This window comes from Chanos chanos, chromosome 2 (assembly GCF_902362185.1).
Source record: "Chanos chanos chromosome 2, fChaCha1.1, whole genome shotgun sequence".
Taxonomy (NCBI): Eukaryota; Metazoa; Chordata; class Actinopteri; order Gonorynchiformes; family Chanidae; genus Chanos; species Chanos chanos.
In genome coordinates this window covers 3,921,272-3,933,771 of record NC_044496.1, presented here as the reverse complement: position 1 = coordinate 3,933,771, position 12,500 = coordinate 3,921,272, and the positions used below count along the sequence as shown (strand labels likewise).

At 43.9% G+C, this 12,500-nt stretch overlaps 2 protein-coding genes across 2 annotated transcripts in view; one reads left to right on the top strand and one right to left on the bottom strand.

Annotated features, from left to right (window-relative positions):
- Positions 1 to 576, bottom strand: part of LOC115805634 (E3 ubiquitin-protein ligase RNF182) — a 6,503-nt gene extending 5,927 nt beyond the window's left edge. Inside the window, exon 1 of the mRNA XM_030766287.1 lies at positions 501 to 576. Within this exon, the coding sequence (XP_030622147.1) occupies positions 501 to 576 (76 nt within the window). The remainder of the gene's footprint in view (positions 1 to 500) is intronic.
- The window catches only part of cep89 (centrosomal protein 89), a 99,419-nt gene that overhangs the window by 63,031 nt on the left and 23,888 nt on the right, over positions 1 to 12,500 (top strand). The window lies entirely within an intron of this gene.

Here is a 12,500-nt window from a genome sequence, read left to right as displayed (position 1 = left end):
ACACACAGCTCCATGAATATTTCACCGGCTGCGATTCTGGAGAGAGAGAGAGAGAGAGAGAGAGAGAGAGAGGACCTGCCGAACTGTCCGGAGAGGGCTGAAGGAACGTCTCCCGAACCTCCTCCTTCAATTTCGGGAGATTTGTTTTCTGAGGAGTCGAAGATGTAATCTCGTTTTGAAGAGAAATTGATTAGGCAGCCTGAAACCAGAGACGATAAGTGCTACTGTCTGCAGATAAATAAAACAGGGTGACATCCCTGGTTACCAAATGTCATTTTTTTCTTTGTTTTTTTTTGTTTTTTTTGCTTTGTGCTATAAATCACAGAAACGTTAGATCATGTCTGACTGACATATCAGACAGAGGCTTCTTTCTTTTCCTTCTTTCTTTCCTTCTTTCTTTTCTTTTTTTTTAAAAGAAAACATTCAGATGCCGCTCGGAGGAAGTGACATCACTCGTCTGTGACAGGCGATCCACTGAACAAACAGATTGTGATCCAGACCAGGGACGTGCTCAGACTTCTCCATGTCGGTCACTGGTTTCTGCCCGGCGTGGAGCATCACCCCATTGACTCCCATTAGGGCTCATTGTTTGCTGGTCACAGAGGTGACAAACACTGATTCGCTTCATTCTTTTTCATTGAATGACTTTAAACAATCTCAGTGTGAATTAAAGGACCCCACTGCTTCCTTTGGTTCTTTGGCAGGATGCAAAATGCACAGAGCTCTCTGGATTTTCACCCACCTCACCCGATATTTTAAAGCCACTCAGGATAAACGTCCTGACCAAACGCTTTTTCTCTCAAGTGTCCTTTTTTTTTTTTTCTTTCTCGTAACTGCACTTCACAGGCAATGCCTGATGTTTTATTATTGCGGGGTGTTTTTTTTTGTTTTTTTTTTTAACTTCTGAAGTGGAATGTTTGATGGAAGAGTAAGAAAACTGAGACCTTAAAAGGCTGAGTTCAGGGTTGTGTAAGGAAAGCGTTCTTTTCCACAGTCGTTGTGAATCACACATACGGCACACTCACACAATAAGAGACAGAAGACTTGAACATCTGAATATGTTAAAGAGCTGTTTCTCTCTGGAGCCTTCAACTCCTTCTCCAGTAACAAAATATCTATCTATCTATCTATCTGTCTATCTATCTATCTATCTATCTATCTATCTATCTATCTATCTATCTATCTATCTATCTGTCTATCTATCTATCTATCTATCTGTCTATCTATCTGTCTATCTGTCTATCTATCTATCTATCTATCTATCTATCTATCTATCTATCTATCTGTTTATTTGTGTGTGTCTACCTATCTGTCTATCCATCCTTCCACCAATCGATTGATCTATTTGTCTGGCTGTCTAGCTGTTGCACAGTCGTAAAACAGAGATTCTACAGTTGTAATAATGTCGTGGATGACAGCGTGTTTTACTCTATGATTGTGATCCGTATGATAGGCGTCTTCTGTGTGATTGTTAATGTTTGGCGTGGTTCTGGGCTGCCACGTGTCTTTATTGCTCTGACCGTGTTAGATCTCTGTGAAGGCCAGCGTCGTGTTCACAGTGAACTGGGTGAATTACTGAAGACTGTGCTCTGTGTGTAATAATTGCTATTTGCCCAGTTCTAGTTAACCCCATGCTAGCTGATATAATTGGATACACGTTGTGTGCATTGTGCTTGGAGCTCCTTGATAAAAGCTGTATCACTGTCTCTTTTCACTGCAGGTGGTGATGGCTTCTCCTGAGACACTAGGGTGTTTTTTTTTTGTTGTGTATTTTGTTTGCTTGTTTGTTTGTTTGTTTTTTGAGAACTATCTGTTGCCTCTCACTCTCACATTAGATGGATACGATGAGCTACCCTCTCATTTTCCAGCTAATGACCGCTGCTGGCACCTGCAGTTCCAACAGTCGATTTGCTGCTTTCTCCATACGTTTCTCACAGGCATCACAAATAACTTGGTCAGCTTTACTCAGCCTCTTAGCAAAACAAAAGTTTGAACATTTTATTTCTCTCGTCTGCTCGTGTGTTTTTAGCGTGTGTTGTGATGGAGCGTGAAGATGTGCTGAATCCAGCCAATCATCAGGCTGGGGTTTGCACTCTGCGGGTGGCCCGATTTTTCCCATCTGCGTTCAGCAGGTGTTGGTTAAGTTCCACAGGATTCTGTTTCAGAACCTAAACCTGTTTCAGGCTGTGTTCCCCTGATGAGCAGAACATCCGTCTGAAGCTAAACTAAGATCTACTTGCCTTGTGTCTTTCATCTGTGGGATTACAGAGGAAAAAAAAACAAAAACCAGCAGACAGTTCCCTGCCACGTTTGCATCTGTGTTTATTAGAAATGGGGATAAAACATTTCCATCCAAGCTCCCCCAGGGGTTGAGAATGTGTAGGTGAATTCCAGATCCAGCTGAAGTTTAGTGTCATAGTGGGAATTGCCTGTGTTTTATAGGTGGGGCGGAAAAAAAACGGAGTTTGGCCTTGTTTCTGGGGGTACGTCTCTCTCTCTCTCTCTCTCTCTCTCTCTCTCTCTCTCTCTCTCTCTCTCTGATGACTCGTACGAAAGAACATTAAGTTCTGCTGACTCTGTCGGATTTGATCGTTTTTGTAGATGTTACTGCAGGCAGTGCTGACATCCCCCCCCCCCCCTCTGTCCCCAAACGGATTAAAACCCTTCTTTATCTCACTCTTCTTTCATTTTCTCATTCATGTCATTTCTCCTTTGTTCTCCGCTTGTGTTTATTTTCCTTTTCACTCCATTCTCTCATTTTCCTTATGTTGCCCACTCCTTCCCAACTGCTCCCCTCCCCTCCTCTCTTCTCCTCTCCTCTTCTCTCCTCTCCTCCCCCCCCCCCCCCCCCCCCGCCTCTTCATTGCAGCGTCTCATATTTGTCCCCTTTCTTCACTCTCCACCTTCTCTCCTCCTCTACCTCTCTTCCACTAATTGACACGCTGGCTGTGCGCTCTCTCTCTCTCTCTCTCTCTCTCTCTCTCTCTCTCTCCGGCAAACATTTGTTCCTGCTCATCAGCTCCTGGCGGAAAGGTTAATTGTTGATTTGCATGGCTGTTGTGTGGCTGTGTCATGTTGCTCGCCACAGGAAGCTGTTCTCGTGTGTCTCTGCAGGGGCTAATCCATCAGCGAGGGCCCTCATTTCTCCACTCTCCGCTCTCAAACAAGCGCAAACTTACCGCCCATCTACGACCCATAATACACCACTTCCCCGCATCAGCACCCTTTCACATTCACTCGCCTGTCCTTTTATCATAAGTTATAGGGGCCTCAGTAGAGGAAATGAATACTAAATTATTTCAGAGACTATACGGAGAGTTTGTCTTGGTTTTCGTAGGAGATGAAAGTTCTCTCTCTCTCTCTCTCTCTCTCTCTCTCTCTCTCTCTCTCTCTCTCTCGCTCTCTCTGTCTCGTCATTGTGCCATTTGCAGTCTGAGACATCTCAGCTGCTGTGTCTGTGAAAGATGTATGCACTTTTTTTGAAGTGAAGCCTCGTCAGTACTTTGTGCTTTGATCACCTCTTAACTAATCAGCTTCAGTCCTTCAGATTTCTCCAAACGCGCCAACTCCTCTCTCTCTCTCTCTCTCGCTCTCTCTCTCGCTCTCTCTCTCTCTCGCTCTCTCTCTCTCTCACTCTCTCTCTCGGCTCTCCCACGGGCTCTCAAGTACCTGCGTTGTGTAACTCAGATTTTTTTGTTCCTTGACGGCATAGCTGAGATATTTTTCTCCTGATGTTAAGCCCTGAATGTGTAATGAAAATGAGGTATTTCGTGGTCTCACTTACAGCGTGTACCCTGGCCGGCGGAGCGCGGACCAGTACCGCGTGGCTTGGTCCTCAGAACCAGAGAAAGCAGAGGTCTACCACGCTCTTCACACGGTAGAGACTCAGAGGGATCTGGGTCATTTGGGTGCTGTTCTAACCTTGGAGCAGATGAGATATCTCCAGTGTGTTAAATTAAAGCAGTGTCTTGCCCACACTGTGGAAAACTCCACAACAGACTGACATATGTTCCCTGCTAACAGTTTGTGTCTATGCAGTCTCATGTATGGGAACACACACTCTTTCTTCCCAACTTCTGCCACATCTGTACCATCACACTCATTCACACGTACATACTACATACAAATCATGCATGTTTGCTGTGAAGCCTGTCTCATTGCCCAGTGGACTGCGCAGTTCATGACTTTGACTCACTGTCACTCATCTGTGCTGTGACTCTTCTTTCTGTTTCTCTATCGATCTGCTGGTCAGTTAATGATAATGTTTTGTTCCTGCACACAGGAAACCGATTACATATTAGCTGCTGAACAGACGGCCGAGATCTCTCTCTCCCTCTCTTTCTTTTTCTGTTTACTGTTTCACGGGGAGTAGGACTCTGTGTGCGAAATGAGGAGATGTAAAGTCTGTAGAGTTCCTGTTCTATTTGTGGATGGCAGTTTTTTCTTTTCTTTTCGCTTATTCGTCCGTGCATTCGGGCGAATCAGAACGGTTAATGTGACATGGTGGAGGTAAAGTAAGGTATGATTTGTTTTTCAGGAGTGACTGTAGGGACTGAAGACGTGAGGTGGGTGGGAAAAGGCTCTCCGTTAATGTTTGCACACTGTGGCATTCATTTAAAAACAAACACAGGTCCTTTTATGACTGACGTCCAGTGAAATTGAAGGTGGTTTCCTGTCGGAGTGATGGCAAACTGATGGATGCGACCAGCCGACATTGATAGACTCAGTGTGCTTAGTCTTACGGTAGATTGGGGAATGGAACTTGTGTGTGTGTGTGTGTGTGTGTTTGTGTGTGTGTGTGTGTGTGTGTGTGTGTGTTTTCTGGTAAAGACTGCAGGTAGAAATATGGTTGGTTGACAGAGGGTGGAAATGAAATGGGCAGAGTTAGAGTGAAGTAGAACAGAAAACAGCATGGACTACAGCAGTGAACATGGTCCCCAAACTCAGAGCACCTGTTCATCCATCCATCCAAAATACCACATCTCTGTTCCCCATGGTCACGCTCTCTCTCTCTCTCTCTCCCCCCCCGCCCCCTCCCCTCTTTCTTCCCCTCTCTTTCTCTCTCACACTCCCTCTGTCTTTCGTTCCCTCTCTGTGTTAGGTTCCTGCTGTCGTAGGAGTGCTCTTATTGCTCTGTTATTGCGATGCTTTTAGCGCTGTGTTTCAGATAAAGTCTGTTCTCTTTCCTCCTGTGTTAAAACCCCTCCATCCTATTCGCCATAACTACCTCCTAATTAAATATAATTAGCAGAGCATCGTGCTTTTTCTCTGTGAATTAGAGCAGACTGGCGGGTTATCTGTCGGTGCACGGCTAGGTTTAACTCCACGGGGAGTAAACTGGAGGTCTGAGAGGACGGTGCAACTCTGTATGGTGGTAATCAGAGAGAGAGAGGGAGAGAGAGAGAGAGAAACATGTTTATGCGCTGGTGAAATATTTAGAGGTCAGACAATTAGCTGTTATTATAATACCTTGTGTCATATGTTGTGTCTGTTCATTCTACATACTGCTCTGCTCCTCTCCTGCTACAGGATCAAATGACTCTGTCCCCAATCTAACTGATAAAACCACTGCACTCACTGGGTTTTTGAAGATTAAGGAATTATATTGGAGAAAGGCACTAGCTGGATATAATATTGAAGAAAGAGAAATAGTCCACATTCCAAAAAAAAAAAACAAAAAAAATATCCTGCCAGACTTTAGTTCATTTCAGAATCTCTTTGCTTTGAATTATTATTCTTTTTTTTTTTTGGTGCCTTCTTCAGCCTGCTCAAATCACACTGTCATGGAGACGGTTTTTAATGACCGAGGGCGAGGCCCATTCACTCTAATCTCTGTGTCGTAACTCCGTGAGCTCCCATCAAGAAACGCGAAAGAACTTTCCGATTTTCCCCCGATTCACCTCGTCATCACAGCTCAGATTGTTTGTGTCAAAATCTCCATAATCCTCTTCTGGAACATCACTGTCACCACAGGAGATTCAGATTCAAAATCAGACAACTTTATTGATCCCCAGAAGGGCAATTCATTTGCCTCTTCCCCAGTCCATACACACAACTTTACAACTCACAGGCAAGGTAGTTATATGTCAGAGGCAACAGATCAACATACATGGGTCAGTGCAAGAGAACCATGAGCAGCAGTAAATAAAATAAAATAAGACATTTTGTTATGGTTTATATAAATAAATAAATAATGTAGATTAATAAATAACTGAGTTTAAAAAGAACATAACATTGATTCAAAATGATGACTGTCGGCGTTTAGTAGCTTGATAGCAGAGGGAATGAAGGACTTGGAGCAGCGGTTTGTTTTCCTAAAGGGCCACAGTATAACGCCAACCTGCTGGGGCATTACAGTGAATTCACTGGACAGAACATGGTCAGACTGGCTGATAATTCCTTTTGCTTTCTGGGCCATCCGTTTTTCCCAATGGGAGCACAAGTCTCTTTGCTGGACTCCAATTATCTTGGAGCAAATTTTCACAATACCATTTAGGCTATTCTTGTCCTTCACAGACACCCCATTAAATGAGCAAATAAATGAGAACGTTTGTGGACTCAATGAATTCAATGAATGTTGGATAAAAATGACATAGAATAGTATCACAGACACGAAAAGAGTTAAGCTTCCGCGTTAAGTGAATTCTTTGTTGTCCACACTCGACAACTGACTCTGTGTTTACATCAGACTTGAGTTGAGAGTCGAACACTATTCCCACATACTTATTTGTGTCGGCAATTTGAACATCCTCACCATGTATAATGCTAGCTTTTGGTTTGTCACTATTCTGCCTGAAATCAATGATTAATTCCTTAGCTTTTGATACGTTAAGTTCGAGGAAGTTATCATCACACCATTTAACATAGGCTGGTAGGGCACAACCATGATCTGACTCCGAGCCCTGAAGAAGAGACAATATGTACATAATAAAAAGCGAGGAGGGCAGGACACAACCCCGGGGGGAGCCTGTATTTGAGACCTTGGTGCTGGACATATGCCCATTCACCAAAACCTGCTGGATTCTGTCCGTTAGCAAATCTAAAAGCAACATCAAAAACTGATCAGGTAATTTAAAATAAGGGGCAAATCGTTCAGTCAAAATACGAGGCTGCATCTCGTTAAAAGCTGAAAGAAAAATCAGCGAATAGAAGTCTAACATGAGGTTTGCATTTGTCGAGGTGCTTATTCGCTCAATCGAGTGTGAAGAGTTCTGCATCCTCCACACCCTTACCAGCTTGGCAAACAAACTGTAAGGGGTCTAATTTGCCATCAATGAGAGAGACAACCATATCTTTTAAAATCTGCTCCAAAATTTTCATGACAAATGGTGCTACAGGTCTACACTCACTTAGTTCCTTGACATTTTTTGATTTTGGGATGGGTATTGTGGTGGACGTTTTCCAGATTGTAGGTATCTGGCCAAGTTCTGGAAGAGTTTAGTGAAGACCTCACTAAGCTGGTCAGCACAATAGCACAAAGGGTGCCCACAGATGGCATCAGGACCAGCAGCCTTCCTTATGCTCACCCTCTTAAATAGAGCTGTGACACATTCCTCAGATATCACAATATCGTTCTGAGGTACAAGAGACCCTACTAGCATGGAAATATTGTCAGAGAACTCAGACCTTTTCGAATCGAGAAAAAAATGAGTTGAAAGTGTTCGGGCAAATCAGAAATCATCCATCCCGTTTGCACTGATGGATTGTTTTGTCTCATTTGCACATTGATTAAAGGAGGCCATTGTTTTAATCTCTTGCCAGGCTGCTCTAAGATTGCCACTGCTGTATCGCATTTCTGTCTTTTCCCCTATTCTTCATTTTAGCCTTCCTTATTTCATTTCGCGCTTCTCTGGAGACAACCTTTTTCTCCAGAGGATCACTAGTTTAATACGTTTCTTTTTTATTAATGCCTGATTTAAGCTCTTTTGCTACCCAAGGCTTGTTATTTGGATAAGTAACAACCTTTTTAGTTAGGGTGACCGAGCCGACACGGAGCGTAAATGTATGTCGAGGCCGTGTCAGATTATAAGCGTCATAATGTATCATTATAAGCATCATAATGCATCATAATGTCATCATAAGCATCATAAAAACATTGCCAGTGTGTACAGTCAAAGCATGCTTGAAGAGAGGAGACGCTGTCCTCCGACCAACTCTTCACTGTTCTCTCCACGCTCTCGAGACGCCTGAAGGAGGGTTTACACGCAGGCATGAGATACACACTGTTGTGGTAGGATGCACCGGAGTAAGGCATGGGCAAAGATTTGTAAGCACCGTCCACTGAACCGTAACAAAGGGCAATCATAGAGTTTTTTTTTATGTGGTGGCACATACATCCACGAAGTCTTGTTTAATTGGCAGTGATTAAAATCCCCGAGGATAAACTTAGGGGCACCCGGGACAGACTGAGTCCAGCCTTTGCGTTACGTCAGAAATCAGCTGTGCAGCTGCGGATGCATTGGCTCGCGGATGTATGTAAGCAATCGTGAAAAACACCTGTTGGAATTCGCGGGGCGAGTAGTAAGGGCAGTGCGAGATTGTCTGGGGTACATGTCCTCCTCTGGACCATGACAGTGTTACAGTACCTCTGGCTGACTTAGAAGCACACAACCCCTCCACATCACTTGTTGGTAATCGTCGGTGACCGGTCCATCTGAAATGGGCTACCAAACCCCGGTATCGACAGTTCCTCATCCCGGTCCGATCCTCCAAGCCATTTTTCGGTAAACTCAAGAAGACAGGTTTCCTTCCCTTCGCTTTTGAATTTGGCCCACACTTCCAGCTCATCTTACTTGTTGTGGATAGACCGCGTGGTAGAGAGAAGGACCGTTGGTAGTGCAGGAGGCTTGCAGTGGTCGCTGAGACCCATACTCCTAACCGTGCGCCCACACCGGCAGCGACAACAAGCAACAAAGCGGCCGTAAGTCGTTCATTTCCAATGGTCGCTGGGCTACACTGAGAGACATGGCGCGGCCAGTCGCCTGGCGACAGGATCGCCACAACTTTGCAAGAAAAAAAAAAGTTGAGAAAAGTTCAACTTTATGCAAATGAGCAGAGTCGAGTAACAGCCAATCGGAGGGCAGATGTGTCCCTCTTACCCTTACGTGTTCCTCTTACCCACCCACGATGTTGTCTGTGCGCGTGGATGGCGGCGATTGCGAATGCTACAAAGCATATTTTTCAGCAGGAATGCACCTGATTTATGGGTTCACGCATATATTGGGCAATATATCAGTAGGCCTGCCTTTAAGAAAAACGACTCCACAGACAAACAGCTCCACTAAGATTATAGCAAATATGATGTAAATATAACATTTAAATAAATGTAAAATGTAATGCATATTTGTATTGCTCATTAGTATATACGTTCTTTTAGAAAACTGATGAATCTCCTGTCAGTGCATCTGTAGCCCACTTCCTCAAAACTACGTTAGCCACGCCCACAAGCTGGAGGACAGTGTGTGACAGCGACACGGCGACAGCGACACGGCGACATACAGCGTCAACGTCGCTGCCGATGTGAGCGCGGGGTTAGTCTACGGCGCATTCCGCCCCTTCTCCCTCTTTTTCGTCGACTAGTCTTTTTATCCCGTCTGCAAAGCTCCGACGGAACGCTCGCTGGTACGGCGTCATTTGTTGAAGACTGTAGGGGAAGGAGAAGCTCGCGACTGAGGGTGATTCTCTGGGGATGACGCCATGATATTCACCCACATCATGCCCAGTCTCCTGGCAGGTGTAACAGCCCATAGATATCATGCACGAAAATGTGTGAAAAACTCCTCAAACGTCCCCATAGTCACTGGATCTTTGACATGTAACTTCACACACACGAGATTTCGCACGTAGGAAAGACGTTAAAAACAATTTTAAAAAACGCATTAAAAAACAATTAAACAGGATGGGTTTCAATGTAAAACCCATGTAACTGGGGAAAAAAAAAATAGAATACAGCAAATGCTTTACTAAGTAGAAGAGACTCAAACTCTACATATCCCATGGTACCTTGCTTTCTAAGCCTACTGGGCTCGGAGACGTGATGTACGTTGACATGTGAGCAGATTGAATTTTTAATATATATATATATATATAAAAAAAAATTCTCTCACCGTACACACAGGAGACAATATCAAATTCCCAGAGGGGCAGTCACCCTGCTTATGGATTTTCATACCCATGCCACGTTCGTTAGTTCTGCGGCTTTGAAGATCGTTTCTGAGTGTGCGAGGTGCAGAATTCCATCTCCTGTGGGGTCGATAAATGCAGGCTTTGCTTGGAAAAAGCCGGGATAAATCCCAAAGGGGGGCCCATAGCCTTCACGGAAAAATCCTTTCGCTATCAAAATTCCAAGAAAGTGGTATCCCCAGCTCCCCCTCCCTCCTCTGCAAGTGAAGTTGATGTGGTTTGCAAAAAGGTGAAGCAGTCATCTCTAGGAAAAATATCATGCGTATGGATCCAAGCTAACGTTATTTTTGGTTTGCACATTTCAAAGCCCTGACAGTGTTTTTTTTTTTGTTTTTTGTTTTTTTCAAACAGTCCGTCATTACTCTCCTTTCCTCCACTGCATTAAAGCAGGAGACGTCAGATATCATTAAAGCAGGAGATGTCAGATGTCATTAAAGCAGGAGATGTCAGATGTCATTAACTCTGGAGGTTTTGGAAGCTTTGCAGAACTCGTGCATTAGGGCAGAGTCTGAATTGCATTTTAGAATGGCCGAATTATGTCTAACCTTATAATTTAGTTACAAAATAACACTTCTAATGCCACGACGATGACGATGATGATGATGATGATGATGAAACAGGAGAATATTTTCACAATGTCCGTACAAAAAATGATGGATGAAGCTGAATTCATCCCTACGTTCACTCCACAAAGGAGTCTTTTCCCCTTTGACATCAGAGAGAGAACTGAATCTGTAGCTAGCTGATACTGAATTGTGAACGTTCTGCTGAAAAAGTGTGCTACAGAGTCATTTTATAGTAACGAGGAGTTGTGAGCCTCTATGTCTTTGTACTAATCTTTGTACTAATCTTTGTACTAATCTTTGTACTAATCTTTGTACTAGTCCGGTCCCATTTTGTCCCACCTGAGTGGGTTAGCTTGTATCAACCACTTGAACTACAAACGACCGTTGCAATTACGGACTAGTGGGTTTTTTTTGTTTGTTTGTTTGTTTGTTTCTTCCTGTTCTGTTCTGTTACAGATCAGATTGCTGGTTATTGAATCTGCTCTATCCTTGCTCATGGTTCTCATCCAGTCCACCGGTGTTACTGACTGATTTGTGTCTAATTCGCTCAGGTGGTGCTGTCTCTGTGCCTCGTCGCTAGGCCTGCACTGGTGTGTGTGTGTGTGTGTGTGTGTGTGTGATAAGATAAGATAAGATAATACTTTATGGATCCCCAGGCGGGGGAAATTTGTGTGTTCTGATTGGTTCACTGAGCTGTGCTGAACCTCACCTTTCCTGTGACCTTAGACTGACCTGTGACCCGAAGTTGACCCCATCTCTAAGACACAGCTCATCCAGCAGATATCTCTCTCTGTCTCTCCCCAGGTCCGTGATTCCCATTAACTTCCATTGTACTGTAACCAGAGATGAATGACTTGACCATTACCATAATAAAGAAATATGTTGGGACTCTCAACAATATGCGCCATGTCTTTGAGGTTTTTTTTTTTTCTCAGGAGGGACCAGCAAAATGTCAGGTCAGTTTTGTCAGATATTTATATCGTCATGGATACCAGAGGAATCTAAACTACACACACACACACACGCACACACACACACACATGTGCACGCACTCTCCCTCTCTCTCTCTCTCTCTCTCTCTCTCAAACAACTATATCCGCGTAGCACATACTCTTGCAAAATTAACGCACAAGCTCTCAAGCACATCTAAATACACACATTCACAGACACACACACACACACACACACACGCATATATTTGTAGTTTATAGCTTCCAAAGGTCAGAGTTGACATCTATGTATAATATCTGTTTGTGACATCATGTCAGAGTTCATTCACTACAGGGTGGCGGGCCCTCCTTACGCTACGTCACATGACCACTAATCAACCAATCACACATTACCGCACACTGAACACTCATGTCAACGACTAGTCCCATTCGCACAGCTTCATTTCTCTTTAAATAAATTCACCAGTTGTTTTTTTAAGGGTTGGTTTTTTTTTCCCCCTAAGGTAGAATTTCCTCAGTATGTCCAGTAACAGGGACAAAAAGAAGGAATGTTATCGTGGTTTGTAGACAGAAAAAGAGAGATAGCAGCAGATGGGAATTGTTTGCGGTGCAGATAAATCTGAAAACAGTTTGAAGGAGAATAGACGGACTGTTCTAGAAGCTTTACGCCTGCTCTGAAGGAAGGGCGTAAATGAGACAATGGCAAGAGGGCCTGTACGCGGTGCTTTGAGACGGCAGTACAATAGCTGTGTGTGGAAAACGCAGCAGTGTCTGACTCAAGTCTGATATGAGGATGTTCAGT